This window comes from Trachypithecus francoisi, unplaced genomic scaffold (genome assembly GCF_009764315.1).
Source record: "Trachypithecus francoisi isolate TF-2019V2 unplaced genomic scaffold, Tfra_2.0 Lachesis_group14, whole genome shotgun sequence".
NCBI lineage: Eukaryota > Metazoa > Chordata > Mammalia > Primates > Cercopithecidae > Trachypithecus > Trachypithecus francoisi.
In genome coordinates this window covers 57,258,888-57,282,513 of record NW_022681459.1, presented here as the reverse complement: position 1 = coordinate 57,282,513, position 23,626 = coordinate 57,258,888, and the positions used below count along the sequence as shown (strand labels likewise).

The following is a 23,626-nucleotide window of genomic DNA, read 5'->3' as shown; positions in this document are numbered from 1 at the left end:
GTGAGCTCTTCAGAGCTCCGGATGAGGGGAGGTGGCCTGAGCCAGGGATGGGAAGAAGAGAGGGGCTTGTGAGGAGATGTCTGATGGATGGGGTCTGCACCTGGCCTCATGGGGCAGGGAGCCCCAGGTGAGCATCTTGGCCCTCCCTGGGTGGGGTCAGCCAGTGTCTCTGGAGAGACTGTCCAAAGCCTCTAGGACTCTTGAGTACGGGGCCCCTCCGAGGGGTGGAAGGTGCAGAACGCCCATCTCATCTGGCCATGGCCTTTTTCCAGGGCACACCATGGTCTCCCAGATCATGACACTTCTGTGAGCTGCAGAGTGACTCAGGCCACATGCTCTGAGAGGGGCTGGGAGACAACTGTGGGCCCTGCCATGGGGACAGAGAGCCCATGGGAATGGGAGGCGGGAGGCAGAGGACAGGCTCTCTGGTGGGTGGGACATAGGGTTGAGAGCCTGGGACCACCAAGCTCAGGTGCTTGACCCCCCCCTTACCCCCCGCCCCACTCTCCTGCAGGGGGTACATGAGTCCAGGGGCGTGACCGAGGACTACCTGCGCCTGGAGACGCTGGTCCAGAAGGTGGTGTCGCCATACCTGGGCACCTACGGCCTCCACTCCAGCGAGGGGTCCTTCACCCATTCCTGCATCCTGGGTAGGGGTCTGCCTGGGCCTTGGGCTGGGGCAGGGGTGACCACGGGCCCTGTCCATTGTGAACAGATGGGCAAGCCGAGGCCCCACGACAGAACCAGGATCTGACTTCAGACTGGTTCTCAGCCAGGCAGCAGTCTCCAGCCTGCCGTGTGCTGGCCTGGACCTGGGATCTGTGACGGTGGACAGACACCGTGAGCAGTAATGTGGCGACACCTTGGAGAGCCCCACCAGGGCTCTGCGTTCCCCAAGAGTCCACATTCATGGGCAGTCTTGCAAGTCAGAAATGGGTCAGGCGGAGTGCTCAGAACATGCACGTGCCGAAGCCTGAGGACTCCTGGCTCAGTTGGGGAACCGAGGCTGGGAGGGATGCGGCCTGGGGGTGGGCGGGCTGAGCCCTGTGGGCGGCATCCCGGGGCTACCTGGTGCTTCCAGCACAGCTGGCCACGTTGCTCCCTTGATGGAGAGCCTCTGCGATCCTGCAGCAATGTCCTTTGAGTACCTGCTGTGCACCAGCCCTAGGCCACGCCCCTCCCCTCTAGCGGGGGAGGCTGACCAGTGAGTCCCCTCCGTGTCCCACCATTAGCTGGAGGCTGGGAGCATCCCAGGCAGAGGGAACAGAGCTGGGGCAAGGCCCACTTGGGGCTATGCCCTCCTCATCCAGAGGGGCTCCCCGTCTCCAGCTGCTGGTGTGTCTCAGCTCAGGTGGTGCCCTGGCCGCTGGAGAACTTTGAGCCACTCAGGCATAGCCCTGGGTGTAGCCCTGGGTGGCAGGACCTCAGCCCCTGCCTGATGGGACCACCTTCTCCTGGTCCGGGAAAGGCCCCTGAGCTGCTCATGTGTGTCGTCTGCCACCTGGTGGCCACTCTTTGGACTGCAGGGTCCCAAATGGGAGCCTGAACCCTGCCCTGTCACCAGCCTCAGCCACCAGTGCCACTGCCTCCCGCCCAGGTGACCCAAGGGGCCTCCTCCCTGAGTCCCCATGTCTGCCCTCAGCCCCCACAGTCTATTACTCCATGCAGCGGCCAGCGAGGCATATTTACAACTGCCTGACCACAGGCTCCCCGCATCCCCAGGATGGAATCCCCGCCTTGACCTTACATGGAGGGCCTGTCCCCATCTGCCCCCATCGTAGCCCCACAACCTGGCCCCATGGCTCACCTGTGTGGACTTCTTGCCGCCCCCTGCTTCATCCCCTTGGACACCAGCTCCAGTCGGGCGGGGGCTGCACCTGCCTAGGAAAGTGCAGACGTCCAGCAGGTGCCGAAGTCCATACACTTCCACAAGTGGAGAAACTGAGGCACGGGGGTTAGGTAACTTACCTAGGGTCAAACACAGGTCGCTGGCAGGGTGCGGGTTCAAACCTAGGCATTTGACTTGAGGTCCTGTGTGTCCAGGCTGGGCCTAGGCTGGAGAAGAGAGACCAGAACCTGAGCTAGTGTCAGGGCTTGTGGTGGCAGGACCTGCTGGGCCGGGCCTGGGATCAGCGTGGGCTGGGCCTTCCCCGTAGCTGCCCCTGCACAAGGACCCAGTGTGCAGCGAGCAGCAGGTGCTGAGGCAGGCGGGGACACAGGTAGCCTCTGGTGTGACAGTGCCCACGTCTCTCCCCAGAAAAGCGCCTCCTCCGCCGCTCCCGTTCGGGGGACGTGCTGGCCAAGAACCCGGTGGTGCGCTCCAAGAGCTACAACACGCCGCTGCTGAACCCTGTGCAGGAGCACGAGGCAGAGGGCGCAGCGGCCGGCGGCCCCAGCATCCGCAGGCACTCCGTGTCGGAGATGACGTCCTGCCCCGAGCCCCAGGGCTTCTCCGACCCGCCTGGCCAGGGCTCTGCCGGGGCCTTCAGGTCCTCCCCAGCACCCCACTCAGGGCCCTGCCCCAGCAGACTGTACCCCACGACCCAGCCCCCTGAGCAGGGCTTGGATCCCACTCGCAGCTCCTTGCCCTGCGCCAGTCCGGAGAACCTGGTGGACCAGATCCTGGAGTCCGTGGACTCGGATTCTGAAGGGATTTTCATTGACTTTGGCCGGGGCCAGGGCCGGGGCTCTGGCATGTCCAACTTGGAGGGCTCTGGTGGCCGGCAGAGTGTCGTGTGAGGCCTCACAGCTGGCTTGAGTTTTTACTGACACGTCCCCATGTGCGGAGGTGTCCATGTGGCGTGTGTGTGGGTGTGTGTATGTGTGAGACTTTTTTACTCTGTGCCGTCCCGCCAGCCCTGTTGGCCTCCTCCCTGGCCTTGGTCGCTTTGTATTTCTGTCTTGGTTGGAAATACCATCAGCCTCCCTGGCCTGGCTCAGGTCTGTTTCAGGCATCTGAGTCAGCGTTGCCTGGGGGCCTGGGTCAGGGACAGGGGTCGCTGCTCACTCCCACGCTCCTCCTGCCCCAGCCCTCTGGTGTCCACACCTGCCCGCAGAGAATGTGAATCTGGTGGGGTCTGCCCACGCCGGGCCCGAGTGACCAGACTCCAGCGCACCTGTCTCTTCCTGCCTGGGGTGGCCATGGGGATGGAAAGGGGTGGAATAAAACCTGTCGACCCAGCTCATGTCTGTGGTGCCTTCCCTGCGGACGGCCCTTCAGGGTGCTCACCCTCAGGCCTTTGCTACTTTCTAGGGAGCACAGGTTCCCAGGGTCTGCATGGAGGGGGCCGGCCTGTGCCTGTTGTCCAGGCCTCCCTACTGCTCCACCATCCCTGTCCCTGATGGGAGGATCGGGAGATTGTGGACGGAAAGGCTGGGATGCTAGGGAGTGGGGCTGGCCCTGCCACACAGGAGTCTGGCCCTGACTTTGCCCCGGCCTTAGCAGGGAAAGAATCACTGAAGCCTTTGAGGGAGGGAAGGAGGGGTGGGGGCGGGATCTGCCGGCTCCTGCTGTGCTACAGAAGTGCCCAGGGGTCCTGGGGGGTGGTGGTGACCTGTTGAAGGCCACTTGGCCTGGGAAGGACAAGCCAGCACCTGCTCTGACCTCCCCTGCAGCCTCACTACCCCCAGACAGGTTTTCCCAAGTCCCCAGGATTCCCCCCTCAGCTGCAGCAGGCAGGGCCTGCTGCCTGTACCCCCCTCAGTGAGGCCCAAATGTTACTGAGAGCCAGAGGCCAGCCCAGCACCACGGGCACCCCTTTCAGGGCAGGAGCTGAGCCTGGGGTAGGCTTGCCTGGCCAACCCCGCCCTTTTTAAGCATCGGGTCATCGTGGCCTCCATGGGGAGGGGTGTGGGGGTCTCTGATGGCAGGCATCTTTCCACACCGCGTTCACCTACTGATCTGCCACCCCAGCAGCCTTCCACGCGCTCGCCTCTTATGGCGTTGCTTTTCTCGAGGTGGGGAAGGAGTGCGGAGCAAAAGAAGGACAGGCCCAGGGCAGGGGAACTGGGTGGGTGTGAGCCGGGCGTGAGCAGGAGGAGGACATCACCTAACCTCTGAGTCGTGGCCGGAGCTGGCCCAGGCTGTCTGCTGGCAGAGCCTTCGGGATGGAGGAGTTTCCCTCTCTGGTGGGAGAAGCAGACCTGGCACCCCTGCTTCAGCTCAGGATAGGAGGGTGTAGGGGTGGGGGCGGGGGGAGCTCCAGCTTTCTGACTCTGCTGAACCTCAGTTTTGTCATCTGTGATATGGGTGCATGCCAACCCTGTGGAGCTCTCTGAAGCTGCTTGGAATGGGTAATGGCCCCAGGCAGGGCTCAGCTGGGCAAGGAGAGGAGCAAGAGCGGCCTCAGGTCCCAGGCCTGGGGGTAGGTGGTCATTGAACAGGAAACCAGAACCTGGTCTGAGAACCACTAGGCCAGGCTGACGAGGCCACGATCCCTGAACCAAGCTCTGGCCCCCCGCTCCATCATGGAGCCAGCGGTGGCCTGGCGTGGGGAGTAGTGAGTGACCATTAGCAGCAGGCTTGCCAGCAGTCACCTCAAGGCAGGAGGACCAATGACCAGAAGCTATGGCAGGTGTCTGGGCTCTGTCCTCACCAGGGTACTAGACCCTCTGTTCTGCCCCGAGTGGTGGGGGCTTCATCGTGGGGGGTCAAGCATCCTGGACACTACAGGGCCTAGGGTGGCGCAGGCACTGGTGGCCCCTGCTGGCTGGCACTTGGGCCCATGGCAAGGCGATCCCTGAGCTCTCTGTCCTCCCTCCCCGGGGCAGGAGAGGAGGCCCCTGGGCAGCAGCCAGCAGCATCCCTAACCATAGATTAGGGGGCTGCAGCCCAGGAGGGTGGGTGCTGGGCCTGGGCCCTGCAGCAGCCCAGGGGGCTGAGTGGGGACGCCAAGGAGGTGAGGAGGCTGCACTCCCACCCCTGTAAAGCAGCAGCCCACCAAGAGGGTGTGTGTATGTGTCCCAGCCTTGTTCCCAAAGATGTCAGAGGTGATTTGCATTCAGACATCTTAGAAATTGGTCACCTGTAATCCCAACAGTCTTGCTCTGTCGCCCAGGCTGGAGTGCAGTGGCACAATCTCATCTCACTGCAACCTCTGCCTCCTAGGTTCAAGCGATTCTCCTGCCTCAGCCTCCCGAGTGCCTGGGACTACAGGCATGCATCACCACACCCAGCTAATTTTTGTAGTTTTAGTAGAGACAGGGTTTCACCATGTTGACCATGTTGAACTCCTGACCTCAGGTGATCCACCCACTTCAGCCTCCCAAAGTGCTGGAATTACAAACATGAACCACTGCACCCTGCCCCAGTTTATCTTTTAAGGAATAGAGTGACTCAGGGAAGAGGCATGGGGAATCGTGCCCTCCATCCTGTCTGGTCTTCAAGGCATCCTCCTGGAGAGCTGCGCCTTGTCACAGAGCCAGGGCTTGGTGAAATTATGTTGACAACAGAAATGAGCAGACGGCTTCTTATATTTGCTGTTCTGTCTCCCACACCCTAAGGTTTGTTAAAAGAGTGAAATCGCTGGCTAATTAGTGGTTGGTCTACCATGGGCATCTCCAGGGATGTCCCCAGTGGGGTGGATTCCTCTGCATCTCCAGGGCTGGGGTTCTAGAAACTGCTTTATCGTTTTCGTCTTTTGTGTGTTTGTTGTAAGTTTTGCACAGGATTCTCGTGAACGCTCTACCCCTGACCTCTCAAATGCACAATCTCAAGCCCTGGTCCCATCTGCTGACCCTGAATCTTCATTTCAGCCCCGCCTTGGGGTCCCTGGGCTTGCCGGGACATGGGAGCCTCACCCGCACTGTGACAGGGTCTGGGGGGGAGGTGGCACTTAGGAAAACCCAGGGTGGGTCACGATAGGCTTCCTGGTGACCCTGACTGCACCCCTGCTGAGAGCTCAGATTTGCTTGGGTGTCCGTGTGTATGTGTGTATGTGTGTGTGTGTGTGCAAGTGTTTGGGTAGGGTGTGTGTGTGCACGAGTGGGTGGGTGTGTGTGTGCATGAGTGGGTGTGTGTGCGCGTGCAAGTGTTTGGGTAGGGGTGTGTGTGTGCACGCGTGCACAAGTGTTTGGGTGTGTGTGTGCGCGAGTGGGCAGGTGTGTATGTGTGTGTGCGAGTGGGTGGGTGTGTATGTGTGTGCGCGTGTGTGTGTGTGCAAGTATACACCACACAGCAGCTAAGCCCTGGCAGGAGGTCTCAGAGGCGGGTCCATTGGAATGCTGATGCCCACCCCATGTGCCCTCTCAAGCACCCACTTTGCACCCCGTGGTGTTCATCTCTAGAAGGACTAGCTCTGTTTCAGGAAGGTGCTGCTGGGTGGGCTGTGGCCCAGGACTCACGAGCTAGGGGGCGAACGTGCTCTCTGGATGTGCCGGCCCTGGGGAGAGGAAGAGGAGGAGTCCCAAAGGTGGAGAGGCGGAAGCCGGAGCCCCTCCCAGAGGAGGGAAGACTCCCGAAGAAGAGCGAGGGACTGGGAAGCATGTAGGCTAAAGGGGTGCCCACAGTAAACGTGGACCCATTTGTCATTTTCCATTTGACCACGAAAGTGATAGCTTACAGCCAGGCACGGTGGCTCACACCTGTAGACCTAGCACTTTGAGAGGGTAAGGTGGGTGGATTGCTTGAGCTCAGGAGTTGGAAATCAGCCTGGGCAAGAGGGTGAAACTCTGTCTCTATAAAAAAAATTTTTTAAATTAGCCAAGTGTGGTGGCATGTCCCTGTAGTCCCAGTACTCTGGAGGCCGATGTGGGAGGATCACATGAGTCTGGGAGGACACATGGGGTGGGCTGCGGTGAACTGTGACCACACCACCGCACTGCAGCCTGGCTAACAGAGCGAGACCCTGTCCCGGCTGCAAAAAAAAAAAAAAAAAGCCTATAATTACGACTTCTGGGTCTACACCCAAAAAATTGGAAACAGTATCTCAAAGAGATATTTGCACACCCGTGTTCGTAGCAGCATTCTTCACAACCACCAAAAGGGGGAAGCCAAGTGTCCATCGTGAGCTGAATGGATATGCAATGCGGTCATCCATGCAAGCGAATATTCCTCAGCCTCAAAGAATGAAGTCCAAATAATAATAATAATGAAGTCCTGATACATGCTACAACATGAATGAGACTTAAAAACCTGATGTGGGCCGGGCGCGGTGGCTCAAGCCTGTAATCCCAGCACTTTGGGAGGCCGAGACGGGCGGATCACGAGGTCAGATCGAGACCATCCTGGCTAACACGGTGAAACCCCGTCTCTACTAAAAAATACAAAAAACTAGCCGGGCGAGGCGGCGGGCGCCTGTAGTCCCAGCTCCTCGGGAGGCTGAGGCAGGAGAATGGCGTAAACCCAGGAGGCGGAGCTTGCAGTGAGCTGAGATCCGGCCACTGCACTCCAGCCTGGGCCACAGAGCGAGACTCCGTCTCAAAAAAAAAAAAAAAAAAAAAAAAAAAAAACCTGATGTGAAGTGAAAGAAGCCAGCCAGCAAAGACCACATCCTGGATGATTCCATTCCGAAATGTTCAGAATAGGCAAATCTGTAGGGACAGAAAGTAGAGTGGTGGTCCGCAGGCCCTGGGGGGGGATTAAAGGAGTCGTTGATGGGATTCCAGTTTAATTTTGCAAGATAAATAGAGTTCTGGAGATTGCACAGCAACATGAATGTTACTTAACACTACGGAACTGCACACTTGATTGTGTGTATTTTACCACAGTAAACACCCAAGGAAGGGAAGAGAAGAAAGGAGGGGAGGGGAGCAAAGGAGGGAGGGAAGGAAACTTCCACCTTTTGACTGTTGTGAAGAATGTTGCTGTGAACACGAGTGTGCAAATGTCTCTTTGAGATCCTGCTTCCAATTATTTTAGGTATAGACCCAGAAGCTTTTTTTTTTTTTTGAGATGGAGTCTCGCTCTGTCACCCAGGCTGGAATGCAGAGTCGCCATCTCAGCTCACTGCAGCCTCCACCTCCCAGGTTCAAGCGATTCTCCTGCCTCAGCCACCCAAGTAGCTGGAACTATAAGCGTCCACCACCACACCCAGCTAATTTTTGTATTTTTAGTAGAGACAGGGTTTCACCATGTTGGCCAGGATGGTCTCAATCTCTTGACCTCGTGATCCATCTGCCTGGGCCTCCCAAAGTGCTGGGGTTACAGGCGTAAGCCACCTGCCCGGCCGACTCAGAAGTCTTATTTATAGGTCAATTTTTTTTTTTTTTTTTTTGCAGTGGGGACAGGGTCTCTCTCTGTTGCCCAGGCTACAATGCAGTGGCATAATCACAATCACGGCTCACTACAGCCTCAACCTCCCGGACTCAAGTGATCCTCCCACCTCAGCCTCCAGAGTAGTTGGGACTGCAGACACGTGCCACCACACCTAGCTAATTGTTTTTAATAAGGAAGGGAGGGAGGGAGGGAGGGAGGAAGGGAGGGAAAGGGAGAGAAGGAAGGAAAGGAGGGAGGAAGGAGAAAAGAAAAGGAAGGGAGGAAAGATAGAGAAGGAAGGAAAGGGGAGAGGAAGACTCCTTCCTTCCTTGCAGTCCCCTGTGGCTGCTTTCCTTGGGAGCATGAACTGATCATCTTGGTCTCTCTACTGAGACTGGAGTAGAGGGACACAGCACTCCATCAGGGGACCGTGGTCCCCAACTCCAGGGCTGTCCAGCAGTAAAGCAGGCAGTAGCCTCAGAAATGCTGGGAGGAGTAGGGAGGCCGCTGAGGCACAGGAGCCTCAGGGATGCAACTGGCACAGACTGGAGATGAGCGTCTAAGAACCATGAGGCTCTTCCTGGCCCCAGTGTAGTTGGGGGTGGCGATGTGACCAGCCCTGGCCAGTGAGTTCTAAGTGGAAGTGATGCAGGGCACTTTAGAGCTGGAGCATTTCATTGCCAGACAGAGACCCCTCCAGGGCTGTCCTTCCCTCTGCCACAATGCTTGGCAGTGTCCCAGGCAAGCCTCCTCCAGCAGGCAGACGTGCGGCATGGCTACGATGGTGGAGGCCCCTGGGATTGGGAGATGCTTATTGCTCGGCACAACCAGGTTTGACTTGACGCTACACTCCTTTTTCCCAGTACTCTAGAATCACATAGTCCTTGAGTGGGGAGAAGGCTGGCATGGGATATTTCATTGTATATATTTATGTATGTTATACACCCCTCATGGGCAGAGCCAGGACCTCCAGGGTCTGATCCTAAGTTGGGCACTGTGGGACATTGGGCAGGTCACCTTGTCTTCAGTTTCCCTATCTATAGCTATGAAATCAGTGACCAGTGCTGTTTCTTTGCCTGTCTGTGCAAGGTGGACTCACATGCAGAGCAGGGATATTAGATTGTAAACTCCAGACACCAGACATCTCTGACAAAGGAGCTCGGTGCAGATGACAGGCATCGGGCAGACGCGTACTTAATGGTTTTTGACTTGAAGGTGATAATGGCTTAATAATAAACGGATGGTTTTACCCCCAAGAACCCTTCTCCTCATTGACTGATGTGTTTGCAGAGAGCTCAGAACTGCTCTCACAGGCTGTAAAAAGCTATAAAAATGTAAACTATCATCGACATCATCTGCAAGAGGAATTTCTTATGCTGACATTTCTCTCCTCACTATCGGGATTCATGTCAGCCTGTGTTTGGTGGGGGAAGAGGCGAGGGGAGCATCAAATATGAGGATGTGGGATCAGGCGGGCTCTTATTTGCAAGCAGCCGAGGCAGATGCCAATGATATGCAGAGAAAGAGTTTATTGAAGAATGTTGCGAGCTCCTAGAGCTGTCATGAGGTGGATGAGCCAAGCCCACTTCCAGGAACAGTGTCCCAAATCACCCCACACGACAGTGGGCCTGATGGGAAACCGGCAGCATTGCAACCACCTAACAGGGAAGGCTCCCAACGTATGGGGAGGCTCCCACTGCCCAGATGCTCCCACAGCACAGTGAGGCTCCCATCATACAGGGATGATCCCGCTGCACAGATGCTCCCACAGCACAGCGAGCTCCCATCATATGGGGATGATCCCACAGCACAGATACTCCCATTGCATAGATGCTCCCCACACACTGAGAGGCTCCCATCACATAGGGAGGCTCCCACTGCACAGATGATCCCATTGCACAGATGATCCCATTGCACAGATGCTCCCAGCACACAGGCACCCATCGTATGGGGATACTCCTGCTGCACAGATGCTCCCCACACACAGAGATGCCCCAGTTACACTGGACCAAACCCAACTGCCACCAGCGCCAATACCCGTTATTTTCCAGGCACTTCACTTCGTAGCCACTGTGCCCTCCCTCACCACCCAAGCTGGGCATTGCTGGGGACACCCTCTTCAGAGTTATGAATTCTAGGGCAGCCTCCTCTCTCATGGTGGACATCACAATGGTGCAGCCTTGTCACTGTCTGGGCCCTGGTGGCAAAGGGACCGGGTGAACTCGTTGTCAGGCCATCTTGGGGCTGTGAGATGTCTGTAAGGTCTTGAGTGCCAATATGTTAAAGGCATTTGAGGGGTGGGCAGGTCGGTGCACAAGCTCAGTGTCCACCCTGCTGTCAACCAGGGCAGCAGGAGCACGGCCGCCTCAGCTGCAAATCAGAAGGGTTTCCATTATTAGACCCAAAGATCCCAGAAAACACAGTGGAGAACACACACACCTTCAGTTTGCCGGCGGCACTAACCACACAACGCATTTGCTCTGACACTAGTCCAGGGCACGAAGTAGACGGGCAGGGGTCAGGCTACACAGGGATAAAGCAGGCCCCTTAACTGACTGACTCCCAGGATCCTGGCCCATAAAGGGAGAGGGTTGGAAGATGATCTTCCACATCCCTGTATCCCTTTTGCCCTAACCTGGCAGTCATACACCCAAATTGGGGGGCAGTGTTGGCTTCGTGGTTTTAATAAGGTTAAAAGCAGGCCAAGTCTTAGCTCAAGCAGCTGGCAGGCTGAGTTAATTTGGGAGAAAACAAATGGGAAGCCCAAAACCTTGGACGTAGATCTTTTATTCCCTCCTCCTTGAAATTCTCCATCCCCAGGCACTTATTTATGTGGAATTTGCTGCTTGGAGGAGAACCAACTCTGCGACTTCAGAAACATTTGTAAGAGCAAATTTAATAAAGCTGAGAATAATACCATTCAGATGGAATTCCTTTATTTTGCATGATTATTCCTTCTTTGCTATTGCAAGGCATTTGAAATGCAAGGAGTTATTGTGATAGCAACAAAAGGAAATGGCTAACTGGTTGATTACTGATTAAACAGTGCTTGGGGGAAAAACAGAAGAAAGAACTTGAAAAGGGAACCAGCCTGGGTTGTACAGTTCTTTTATATTTCTTTTTCCTTTGATTATGAATGGCAGAGCACACCTGCATTCTTCGCCACACAATCATTTGGCATTGTTGCTTTATTGTACGTATGTTAATATCGCTAAGCTATGATGGCGAAATTTGTATGAGATTTTCACAAAACACAAATGCAAGAAGGGTGGTTTTCCCCCTGACATCTCTTAATACTGTAAAATTATTCTGCCAGCCGTAGGCCGACTGGGGGGTGGTTTCCCTTACGCCTGTCCAAAGTCACTTTTTAAAAAAGAAACCCTGCAAATTGCTCCTTTCATGAGGGCCGGATCTTACATGGTAATATAAACGATGTTTACATTCCACAACAGGAAAAGAGAACCCTGCACCCAGTGCCAGATGAAAACGATCAAGTGTGTGGACGTTGCTGGAATAAGACATTGTGACTCCCTTGTCATGTTTTGAGAGCATTCATTGCTCTCAAACACACTTCCTGTTTGACCTAGAAATAGGCTGCACTTCTGATCTGCCCAGAGGCTCAGCTATCTATGTTCATTAGAAGGTAGACAGCACCACACTTTCTTACCACGTCGAGTCCTTCGAGAGCCAGGAAAGTATAAAATAATAACACACAAATTGTATTGTGTTAGTTGAACAGGCCACAGGCTAGGATGGTTACGAATTCTTTGCACAGGAATAAGGCAGCTGCTTAGGGGTTGAGAGAATGAAATGGAGGTTGTCCGTTCATATTGTCAGAGGTGTTTGAACCAGAGGGACTCCATCTTGAATAGGGGCTGGGTAGAATAAAGCTGAGACCTACTGGGCTGTATTCCCAGGTTAGGCATTGTTAGTCACAGGATGAGATAGGAGGTAAGCACAAGCTACAGATCACAAAGACCTTGCTGATAAGATAGCATGCTGGGCCGGGCACGGTGGCTCACACCTGTGATCCCAGCACTTTAACAAGCCAACATGAGTGGATCACCTGAAGTCAGGAGTTCGAGACCAGCCTGACCAACATGGTGAAACCCCGTCTCTACTAAAAATACAAAAATTAGCTGGGTGTGGTGGCAGTGCACCTGTAATCCCAGCTACTCGGGAGGCTGAGGCAGGAGAATCGCTTGAACCTGGGAGGCGGAGGTGGCAGTGAGCCGAGATGGTGACACTGCACTCCAGGCTGGGTGACAGAGCAAGACTGTATCTCAAAAAAAAAAAAAAGCATGTGATAAAGAAGCTGGCCAAATTCCACCAAAATCAAGATGGCAATGAAAGTGACCTCTGGTCGTCCTTACTGCTCATTATACGCCAAGTATAATTCATTAGCATGCTAAAAGACACTCCCACCAGTGCCATAACAGTTTACAAATGCCATAGCAACATCAGGAAGTTGCCCAATATGATCTAAAAAAGGGTGGACCCTCAGTTCCAGGAATTACCCGTCCCTTTCCTGGAAAACCCACAGATAATCCACCCCTTGTGCCTCCCTCAGAGTCCCAAGTAGCTGGGATCCTCCTGCCTCAGCCTCCTGAGTAGCTGGGATTACAGGCACCCACCACCACGCTCAGCTAATTTTTGCATTTTTAGTAGAGATGGGGTTTCACCTTGTTGGCCAGGCTGCTTTCAAACTCCTGACCTCAGGTGATCTACCCGCCTCAGCCTCCCAAAGTGCTGGGATTACAGGCACGAGCCATCGCGCCCGGCCAGCTTGGATCATTCTAATCTCTTCTGAAATGAAGGAGAAACCGCTGCTGAGAGCCTCTGGAAAGGCTTGGTGGGCGGCAGGAGTGCTGGGGGGGCGGGTCCCAACTATTCATGGGGGGTATGTCTTTATCAGCAGCGTGAGAATGGACTAACACATCCTCTAATCAGACTCCTCCACAACTGTCCAGTTTTCATCAAACCGAAGCATAGAAATACACACTGGCCTGTTGCTTTGGATCTTCATTTCCTTATGAAGGTTCCTGTGTCAAATAAACCTTACATTAAACACGTATGTAGGTTTTTCTCTTGTAAATCTGTCTTTTGTTATAGGGGCCTCAGCCATGAACTGAGCCATGGTTGAGGAAAAGATCTCTTTTTATCCTCAACACAAGCACTCCCCTTGTGCCAGGCTCTGTCATCAGGGCTTGGGGAGAGAGAAAGAGGGGGCACGATAAGCCCCAACCATCCAGGCAAAGTACAGTTACTCTGGCCTAAACTGCTCACTGTGGCTGGAGGAAGGCCTGTGTTGATTGGCGCAGGCCCAGTTCCTTCCAGAACCTGAAATGATCATTGTGGCAGGGAGTCGTTGACCTAAAGGAAAAAATGGAGGCAAAATTAATATAAGTAAGAGTATATCTGGGGGCTGGGCGCGGTGGCTCACGCCTGTAATCCCAGCACTTTGGGAGGCCCAGGAGGGCACATAACCTGAGGTCGGCAGTTGGAGACCAGCCTAACCAACATGGAGAAACCCCGTCTCTACCAAAAATACAAAATTAGCTGGGCATGGTGGCGCATGCCTGTAATCCCAGCTACTTGGGAGACTGAGGCAGGAGAATTGCTTGAACCCGGGAGGCAGAGGTTGTAGTGAGCCGAGATCACACCATTGCACTCCAGCCTGGGCAACAAGAGCGAAACTCTGTCTCAAAAAAAAAAAAAAAAGTATATTTGGGTCAGGTTTGAGGACTGCAACCTGGGAGTATACATTCAAGTTGCCCTGAATATTCACTTTGATTAGCAACAGTTACAAGGAGGTTTTTAAAGGAAAAGAAGGTAAATTGTTTACCAATAATTTACATTAAAATAATATAAATTGGCTGGGTGCAGTGTCTCATGCCTGTAATCCCAGCACTTTGGGAGGCCAAGGTGGGTGGATCACCTGAGGTCAGGAGTTCAAGACTAGTCTGGACAACATGGTGAAACCCTGTCTCTACTAAAAATACAAAATTAGCCGAGCATGGTGGCAGGTGCCTGTAATCTCAGCTACTTGAGAACCTGAGGCAGAAGAATTGCTTGAACCTGGGACGCAGAGGTTGCAGTGAGCTGAGATTGCGCCATTGCACTCCAGTCTGGGCGATAAGAGCGAAACTCTGTCTCAAAAAAAAAAAAACTAAATTGTTCTAAAGAGCTTCTGCATAGCAAAAAGAAATTATCAACAGAATAAACAGACAATGAGAGAAAATCTTTGCAAACTATGCATCTGACAAAGGACTAATATCCAGAAACAATAAGGAACTTAAACAAATCAACAAGAATAAAATAATCGTATTAAAAAGTGGTCAAGGGGCCAGGCACGGTGGCTCGTGCCTGTATTCCTAGCACTTTGGGAAGCCGAGGCAGGCAGATCCTTGAGGTCAGAAGTTTGAGACGAGCCTGGCCAACATGGTAAACCCTATTTCTACTAAAAGTACAAAAATTAATGGTACCATGTGTTTGTAATCACAGCCACTTGGGAGGCTGAGGCGGGAGAATTGCTTGAACCCAGGGGAGGAGGTTGCAGTAAGCCGAGATGGTGCCACTGCACTCCAGCCTAGGTGACAAAGCAAGACTGTCTCAAAAAAAAAAACCAAAAAGACAAAAAGACAAAAGACATGAACAGACACTTCTCAAAAGAAGACATCCATGCATACAAGCAGCCAACAAACATGAAAAAATGCTCAGCCTCACTAATCATCAGAGAAATGCAAATCAAAACCACAAGGAGAAACCATTTCACATCAGTCAGAATGGCTATTATTATTTTCTGCCAGCATCTTGATTTTGGACAGAATGGCTGTTATTAAAAAGTCAAAAAATAATAGATATTGGCGAGGCTGCAAAGAATGGGGAATACTTACACACTGTTGGTGGGAATGTAAATTAGTTCAGCCCCTGCGGAAAGCAGCTTGGAGATTTCTGAAAGAACTTGAAATAGAACTACCATTCAACCCAGCAATCCCATTAGTGGGTATACACCCAAAAGAAAATAACTCATTCTGGCCGGGCGCGGTGGCTCAAGCCTGTAATCCCAGCACTTTGGGAGGCCGAGATGGGCGGATCACGAGGTCAGGAGATCGAGACCATCCTGGCTAATATGGTGAAACCCCGTCTCTACTAAAAATACAAAAAACTAGCCGGGCGAGGTGGCGGGCGCCTGTAGTCCCAGCTACTCGGGAGGCTGAGGCAGGAGAATGGCGGTAAACCCGGGAGGCGGAGCTTGCAGTGAGCTGAGATCCGGCCACTGCACTCCAGCCTGGGCGACAGAGCAAGACTCCGTCTCAATAAAAAAAAAAAAAAAAAAAAAAAAAAAGAAAATAACTCATTCTACCAAAAAGTCACCTGCACTCATAGGTGCAGAGCAGCACCATTCACAATAGGTTAGATACAGAGTCAACTGAGGTGCCCATCCAATAGTGGATTAGATAAAGAAAATGTGGTATGTATCCAACATGGAATACTATACAGTCACGAAAAAGAATGAAATCATGTCCTTTGCAGCAACATGGATGCAGCTGGAAGCCATTATCCTAAGTGAATTCATGCAGAAACAGAAAACCAAATATGACATGTCTCACCTCTAAGGGGGAGCTAAACCTTGGGTACCCACAGATATAAAGATAGGAACAAGAGACATTGGGGACTCCAAAAGGGCGGCAGGTGTAGGGCAAGGGCTGAAAAACTTCCTATTGGGTACTGTGCTCACTACCTGGGTGAGGAAATCAACAGAAAACCAAACCTCAGTGTCACCCAATATATCCCCTAACAAACCTGCACATGTACCCCTTGAATCTAAAATAAAAATAAGTTGTTGATTGGCTACACATTGTTCTCTGTATCACAAGTTGCAGGAACATGCAGATAATGGGTGAGGCAGTGAGGAACAAATTGCCTTTAAACCATGGCCCCCACGGCCGGGTGCGGTAGCTCAGCCTGTAATCTCAGCACTTTGGGAGGCCGAGATGGGTGGATCACTTGAGGTCAGGAGTTCAAGACTAGCCTGGCAAACATGGTGAAACCCTGTGTCTACTAAAAATACAAAAAATTAGCTGGGCGTGGTGGCGGGCCCCTGTAATCCCAGCTACTTGGGAGGCCGAGGCAGGAGAATTACTTGAACACAGAAGGTGGAGGCTGCAGTGAGCCGAGATCGCCACTGCACTCCAGCCTGGGCGACAGCGCGAGATTCCGTCTCAAAAAATAAATAAATAAAGTAAAATAATGAATAAATAAAATAAGAAATGGGGAAATGGATCAGCAAGAAAGTGCCCGCCCTAGGCATGGGTGCGGGAATCGGGGCGCCCAAGGTGCGATGTGCGAGGGGCCCCTGAGTGCTCGAGCTCCGCCCGACCCCGCCCTGTCCCCCTCCCCCCCGACACACAGGTGGACCCAGAGTCAGCTCGTGCACCTGGGAAATCGCTCCCGCCCGGTAGCAAGGGCGGAGGGGCGGGGGGCGGAGGGGCGGAGCCTGCCCGGGAGCCACGTCCGGGGAGGGGCCAGGTGAGTGGTGGACCAGGAACGCAGGTGGGGGCCGGCGGGGTCCGTGGCTAGGTAAGGCGGGCGGCGGCGGGAGGGAGCGCGCCGGGAGGAGGCCGTGCTCCGGGGGGCGCCGCGGGGGCTCTCCGGGCGTGCGCGGGGACAAGGGGCCGCTGGCCAGGTAGGGACGCCCAGGCGGGCGCGACGTCACTTGGGCCGTGGGTAGCCCCTCCGGCCGGCGCGCAGCCTCCAGGACCCCTGTGGGCTCCAGACTCTTTCTCCCTTCACCTCCCTTCTTCCCCGCCCCCCACCCTCCCCTTCTCTGCTTTCTCCCCTGTCCTGTTCCCTCTCACCCCGCACGGCCTCCCCCGCCCTCGCCTCTCTCTGCCTGGGTTTTGGTCTGGTCTGGCCGGACGGTGTCAGCTCAAACGTTCCCTTTTTGCTTCTGTCATGGGGTCTCAGGTTAGGCCGGGTCAGCGCCTGGGGGAGGCACCCCCTTCCCCCACCAAACCTACGAGGTGAATGAGGTTATTCCGGTTTCACAGATGAGAAAACGGAGGCCGGGGCAGGTGCTGCGCTGATTCAATCTCAGGGGTTGGGGGTCTGGCCGGTTCAACACACAGGGGGTGGGAACCCCCAGGAGTTAAAAGCAGAAACTTTTTTTGTTGTTGTTTTGACACCGAGTCTCGCTCTGTCGCCAGGCTGGAGTGCAGTGGCGCCATCTCTGCTCACTGCAACCTCCGCCTCCTGGGTTCACGCGATTCTCTGCCTCAGCCTCCAGAGTAGCTGGGATTGCAGGCACTGACACCACGCCCAGCTAATTTTTGCATTTTTAGTAGAGACAGGGTTTCGCCATGTTGGCCATGCTGAACTCCTGACCTCAGGCAATCAGCCCGCCTGAGCCTCCCAAAGTGCTGGGATTACCGACCTGAGCCACCGGGTCCCGCCTAAAAGCCCAAAGTTTAATCCGCTGGCAGCCTCGGAGGTCGTCAGGAAGGCGAAGAGGCCCTGCCTTTCACTTTCCCTCAATCCTGGGTGGGGTGGGGGGGCGGGGGGGGGGGCTCCTGAGAATCCCGGGGGCTCGTCACACCCTGGCTTGGAAATTTCCCAGGTGCCTTGGGAGGAGTGTGAAGGCCTCAGAGAAGGAACGGCAGAGTCCACCGGGAAGGAGGGTGGGATTGTTTGGCGGGATGGGGACAGGGCCTTGGCCACCGAATTCAGGGTTTTGTGGCAGAGGCTGTGTGAATTCTAGAGGGCTCTGTGCCCTCCCTCGCTTGCCTGTGAACAGTGTTGACATTTGTCCAGCTGGGAACTCAGCACTTAAGAGTCAGCCATTTCAGAAGTCGATGTCCTTTGGTTGGCCTCCCTGGGGTGCATTTGAGGGGAGACCCTCACCCCTGCACTGTGGGTGAGGATGCTCTTGCAGGAGCATGTGTGGGGCTTAGCTGCAGGGGAGTCCTGCCCCACCCGCCTTCACCAGGGGTCTCCCTGGAGCTTCTGTCCTGTCCAGCCTGTTGTGTCCAGATTTCTGTGTCTCTGGAAGGCAGAGGACCTGGCTGAGTGACTCTCTCTCCAAGTTAGGTCTTTGGGTCCCCATTTGCTCACCTCTCATGAGTGTCATAAACCTTCAGTTTGTCTTGAGGCTGGGGAAGTCGGGGGTGGGGATAATGTCAGGGTTCAGGAGAGGCAGGCACTGCACTGCTTAACAACCATGACGGGGCCTGCCTTCCACTTCCTTGACCTGGAGTCAGTTGCTGGCCACTTTGCTTGGTTTCCTCATCTGCAAAATAGGGGCCATGTCATTACCGACTCATAGGGCCATTGGGATAACTAAATGAGTTAATGCATGTGAAGCGCAGGTGTTCCTGTTTATTGGTCTTGGTTCTGTCTCCTGACCTTGGGGGAAGGTCTTGCTTGGGCAGATGAGAGAAGAATGCGCTTTGTTTAGAGCCTGCTCTTTCCACGCTGAAGGCCAAGGCCAAGCAGTTCTTTCTTCAGTGGCCTGGACAGAGCAGTGGCTTTCCAGGGAAGGAGAGTGGAGCCGGTGACTGTCCAGAAGGAACTGGTTGGGTAGGTCTGAATTCCTGAAACTCCTGGGTAGCTCCCCACTCCCTTCCCCTACCTGGCCATAAAATGAAAACAAACAAAGGAAACTCGGACGGGGCAGTGGGTTTGTCTGGGCTGCGGATTTGTGGCACTCGGCTGGGGCGGGAGGCTCTGAGGCCCCTGCAGCTGGGACTCCCACCTGACTCTCCAAAGCAGACCCCACGCTGTTGTAATTCCTTGTGTTTTGTATAAGAGGGTTTATTTTTTCATTTCAGTTCTTTTTATTTGTGGAGAATTTTAGACATTCAAAGGATGTACAATGAGCCGCCATCTCCCAACGTCAACCATAGCCACCCTGTAGCCAACCTGGCCTGTGCTAACCCCACCCTGCCCCCCGCCCTGTACACCTACCCCCACCCTTCCTCCAACTCACCCCACCCACCCCATACACCTACCCCCACCCTTCCTCCAACTCACCCTTCCACCCTCTCACCCCTTCCCTCCCCTCCCTATTCCCCATATCATTTTACAGCAGCTCCCAGACCTCATACTCCATAAATACTGCAAGGTGAATCCCTTTTCTAAAAAATTATTTTTTCCTCCAGCTTTATTTAGGCATAATTGGCAAACAAAAATAGTGCACACTTACAGTGATCGATGTGATGTTTTGATATATGAATGCATTGTGATATGTTAGATCAAGCCTGAATCCCCCCGCCACTTTTTTCTGTATTACTGCCATACTATTCATGTTTAAAACGATTAGCAACAATTTTTAATTTTTTCCTTTTTTCTTTTTTTTTTTTTCTTTTTTTTTTTTTTTTTGAGGCGGAGTCTCGCTCTGTCGCCCGGACTGGAGTGCAGTGGCCGGATCTCAGCTCACTGCAAGCTCCGCCTCCCGGGTTTACGCCATTCTCCTGCCTCAGCCTCCCCTGCAGCTGGGACTACAGGCGCCCGCCACCTCGCCCGGCTCGTTTTTGTATTTTTAGTAGAGATGGGGTTTCACCGTGTTAGCCAGGATGGTCTCGATCTCCTGACCTCGTGATCCGCCCATCTCAGCCTCCCAAAGTGCTGGGATTACAGGCTTGAGCCACCGCGCCCGGCTAATTTTTTCCTTTTTTCAAGACAGGGTCTTGCTCTGTTGGTCGGACTAGAGTGTGATTATAGCTCACTGCAGCCTCAAACTCCTGGGCTTAAGGCATCCTCCCACCTGAGTCTCCCAAGTAACTCAGACGACAGGTTCACACTACCCTGCCTGGTTCATTTTTAAATTTTTGTAGAGACGAGGTCTTCCTTTGTTGCCCAGGCTGGTCTTGAGCTCCTGGGCTCAAGCAGTCCTCCCATCTTGGCCTCCCAAAGTGCTGGGATTTACAGGTGTGAGCCACTGCGCCCGGCAGCAATAAATTCTTAATATCAGCCAATAGTCAGTATTGAATTTCCCAATTGCCTCAAATATTGTTGTTGTTGTTTTGAGACAGAGTTTCGCTCTTATTGCCCAGGCTGGAGTGCAATGGCCCGACCTCGGCTCACCACTACCTCTGCCTCCCAGGTTCAAGCGATTCTCCTGCCTCAGCCTCCCAAGTAACTGGGATTGTAGGCATGCACCATCATGCCTGGCTAATTTTATATTTTTAGTAGAGACAAGGTTTTGCCATGTTGACCATGCTGGTCTCAAACTCCTGACCTCAGGTGATCTGCCCGCCTTGGCGTCCCAAAGTGCTGGGATTACAGGCGTGAGCCACCATGCCTGGCTCTTTGATCTTTCTTTTAAATTCCTTCCAAACTTTCACACACACACACACCCCGCTCCTTCAGAATGTTTTTGTTGTTTTGTTTTGTTTTTGAGATGGAGTCTCACTCTGTCACCCAGGCTGCAGTGCAGTGGCCTGATCTCAGCTCACTGCAACCTCCGCCTCCTGGGCTCAAACGATTCTCATGCCTCAGCCTCCCGAGTAGCTGGGGTTACAGGTACCTGACACCACACCTGGCTAATTTTTTTTTTTTGCATTTTTAGTAGAGATAGGGTTTCACCATGTTGGCCAGGCTAGTTTCAAGCTCCTGACCTCAAGTGATCTGCCCATCTTGGCCTCCCAAAGTGCAGGAATTACAGGCGTGACCCACCGCCCCCAGCCTGTGCTGCTTTTTCATAGGAGCCAGTGGCCTCCACCTCAGAGGCACAGAGGGAGATCCCTGCATGGGGTCACAGGGAGTTGGAACAGGTGGAAAGCATAGGGCTGCCTGAAGTTCTCCAGGGACCCATGGCAGTTTCCTCTCTGGTTGCAGGGAGGGCGGGTCTCTTTGGCCTGGCTAAAGCATAACCAGATCTTTCTGTGAAGAGTCATCTGAGGCCGGGCGCAATGGCTTACACCTGTAATCCCAACACTTTGGGAGGCCGAGGCACTCGGATCACGAGGTCAGGAGATTGAGACCATCCTGACCAACAACAGTTAGTCAGTTATGGTGGTGTGCACCTGTGTGCACCTGTAATCCCAGCTACTTGGGAGGCTGAGGCAGGAGAATCACTTGAACACAGGTGGCAGAGGTTGCAGTGAACCGACATCATGCCTCTGCACTCCAGCCTGGGTGACAGAGCGAGATTCTGTCTCAAAAAAAAAAGCATCTGAAGGCCAAGGTTGGGTGTTTGGAGGCTCCGTGAAGCCCACTTTAATTTCCCAGGAGGCCGCTGTGGAGGTAGATTTGAATTGAGACTGAGTCATTGAATTGGACTTTAGCCAATGATGATAATAGAAACCATCTGTGGATCACCTCGTGCATTCCAGGTAGTGTGGAGGTGGGGGAACATGGCACATGCAAAGGCCGTGAGGTGGCGGTGGGACTGTATTTGAGGGGCAGCCGGGAGGCCGGAGTGCCAGGGCAAAGGGAATGGGGTGGGAGTGAATGACATGAGCTCTGGAGGGCAGCAGGTTCAAACCACGGGCTCTTTCAGGCTTGTGCAGGGGTTTGAATGTTATTCCAAGAATGACAGGAAGCCCTTGACAGAGGGTTGTCATGGGAGGTGCTGAGTAAGCAGTTTGGTTATTCAAGTCTGAGTTGGAAGAGAGGTCAGTCCTGAGGTCCTGGTTTGGGAGTGGAGGACATGGATTTACCGTTTTTTAGGGAGGAGAAGAGAGAGCCCAGGGTCCCCCCCCATAGGCCCAAGTGTGGATGGTAGGGATCATGGCGGAGGCCCCAGCTGCATCCACTTCAGAGACAGCCTGGAATGACAGAGAAAGAGGTGAACAAGGTGGATAGTGGGGGTGACCCTGGAGTGTGAGTGGAACCAGGCTTGTTCTTTTATTCAATAGACCTCCCAAGTCCCTGCTCATGTCCCCAACTCCGGGCTGGCTGAGTGCGGAGACTCAGACGTGAGTCAGACATGGCCCTGCTGTCAGGGCACACGCAGTGATGGGTCAAGAAGAGCATACAGATACATGATGCAGACTGGTGAGGGCTGTGATGGACCTGAGGGCTGCTAGAGCCCACAGGAAGCCCCTCTCCCAATCTAGGGTAGGCAGGGCACCTGGAGCATCAGGACGCTTTTGGCTGTAATTAACAGAAAACTCTGAACCGGCCCAAAGTCGAGGGGGATGCATTGGCCCCTGTAGCTGCAAAAGTCTGGGGATAGTGTGGAGATCAGGTATGGCTTGATCAGGGGTTGGCTATTCCCTTCATTCTCTGTGGGCTGCTGCATCTGCAGAGGGGCGGCAAGTTGGCTGCAGTCCCCCAGGTCTCATCTGCACACCCAGCTGCATGGAGAGACTCCCACAGTGGTTCTCTATGGAGAAGCAGGATCTTCTGTCTCAGAAACACCTGGGATACTTCCTGGAGCCTCAGGGACCTGAAGGAACAGATTCCTGTGGTCAGGGAGATTTTGCCTTGTACTGATTAGCTCTGGCTTGGGTTCCTGAATTAACCTTTGAAAAGGGAGATAGGATTACTCTTAGACTAATTGGGCAGGCCCTGGGAGGTGGGACAGCCCCACCTCTTGCAGCTGGAGGGTGTGCAGGTGAGAGTTATGCACCTGAATGATCACCTGGGTGCCCTTGCGCAGGGCAGCAGAGATGCTTGGCATTCCCTAAAGGCTGTGTGAGGAGCTCTGAGTCTTGACCCGCAGGAGAGGGGGTGGCCCCAGCAGCCCTTTAGAGACCCCCTTGCTCTTTCAGGGCGCTGAAGTCTGCTGGGTGTGTGGGCAGGCTTCTGACAAGGTCTTGATGCAGGTCACAGCTTGTTTGGACTTTGCTGCTACCACCTTTGGGTGTCTCGTGTCTGCCTGAACAGATGGCCTTGCGCATGTCATCTTGCCAATGTTGGGGACGCAGTGGTGGTTGTGATGAAGACTGAGTAGTGAGGGTCTGTATTAACAAATTCGTGCATACCTGAGACAAAAGAGTGGAAGTTACTTTTTATGGGATCCCACTGGGGGACCCTGGAATCCCAGCTCCGTAGTGACCTTCATTCAGCCATGAGCAAGAGCTCCTGCCCCCATCATCCCCAGACTTTCCCAGGAGTCACTGGCCAGTGTGTGCCTCAGGTATGACTCTGTGCAAGCTTCATTGTCTCTGGGTCTCGGAAGCTTAGGCCTGGATGGCATCAGACCCATCGCCACCTCCTCCCAAGAGCCCTTGATCAGAACCCCCGGTTCCACAACAAGAGCCTGCATTGTGCACATACCACAGCGAGCTCTTCCTCTGTATGCCCTGCACATTGGACGTGCCGCTCAAATTAAATTTGGTGCTAATTTGCCCGAGGTAAGTAGGTGTTAATTTGTAGCTACGGCATTAAGATAATTGCTGTGAGGGTCTATTTGTGTCATGTGCAAATATATTTTTACAGCAACAAACCATTTTGCTGTGAATTATAAATAGAACAGTTGGGTGA

At 53.8% G+C, this 23,626-nt stretch overlaps 2 protein-coding genes across 14 annotated transcripts in view; both read left to right on the top strand.

Annotated features, from left to right (window-relative positions):
• PRR5 (proline rich 5) overlaps positions 1-3,181 on the top strand; it is a 71,102-nt gene extending 67,921 nt beyond the window's left edge. For 9 of the 13 annotated variants that reach the window (XM_033233638.1, XM_033233645.1, XM_033233639.1 and 6 more), the window contains 3 exons: positions 515-650; positions 1,706-1,906; positions 2,258-3,181. In XM_033233638.1, the coding sequence (XP_033089529.1) occupies positions 515-650; positions 1,706-1,906; positions 2,258-2,739 (819 nt within the window). In that variant the 3' untranslated portion in view covers positions 2,740-3,181. Of the gene's footprint in view, positions 1-514; positions 651-1,705; positions 1,956-2,257 lie in introns of all 13 variants that reach the window. The other 4 variants (XM_033233644.1, XM_033233649.1, XM_033233643.1 and 1 more) reach the window with 2 other exon arrangements.
• A 13,522-nt stretch (positions 3,182-16,703) lies between these two features.
• Positions 16,704-23,626, top strand: part of ARHGAP8 (Rho GTPase activating protein 8) — a 95,238-nt gene continuing 88,315 nt past the window's right edge. The window contains exon 1 of the mRNA XM_033233650.1: positions 16,704-16,777. The gene's annotated coding sequence lies outside the window, so the exon portion shown is untranslated. The remainder of the gene's footprint in view (positions 16,778-23,626) is intronic.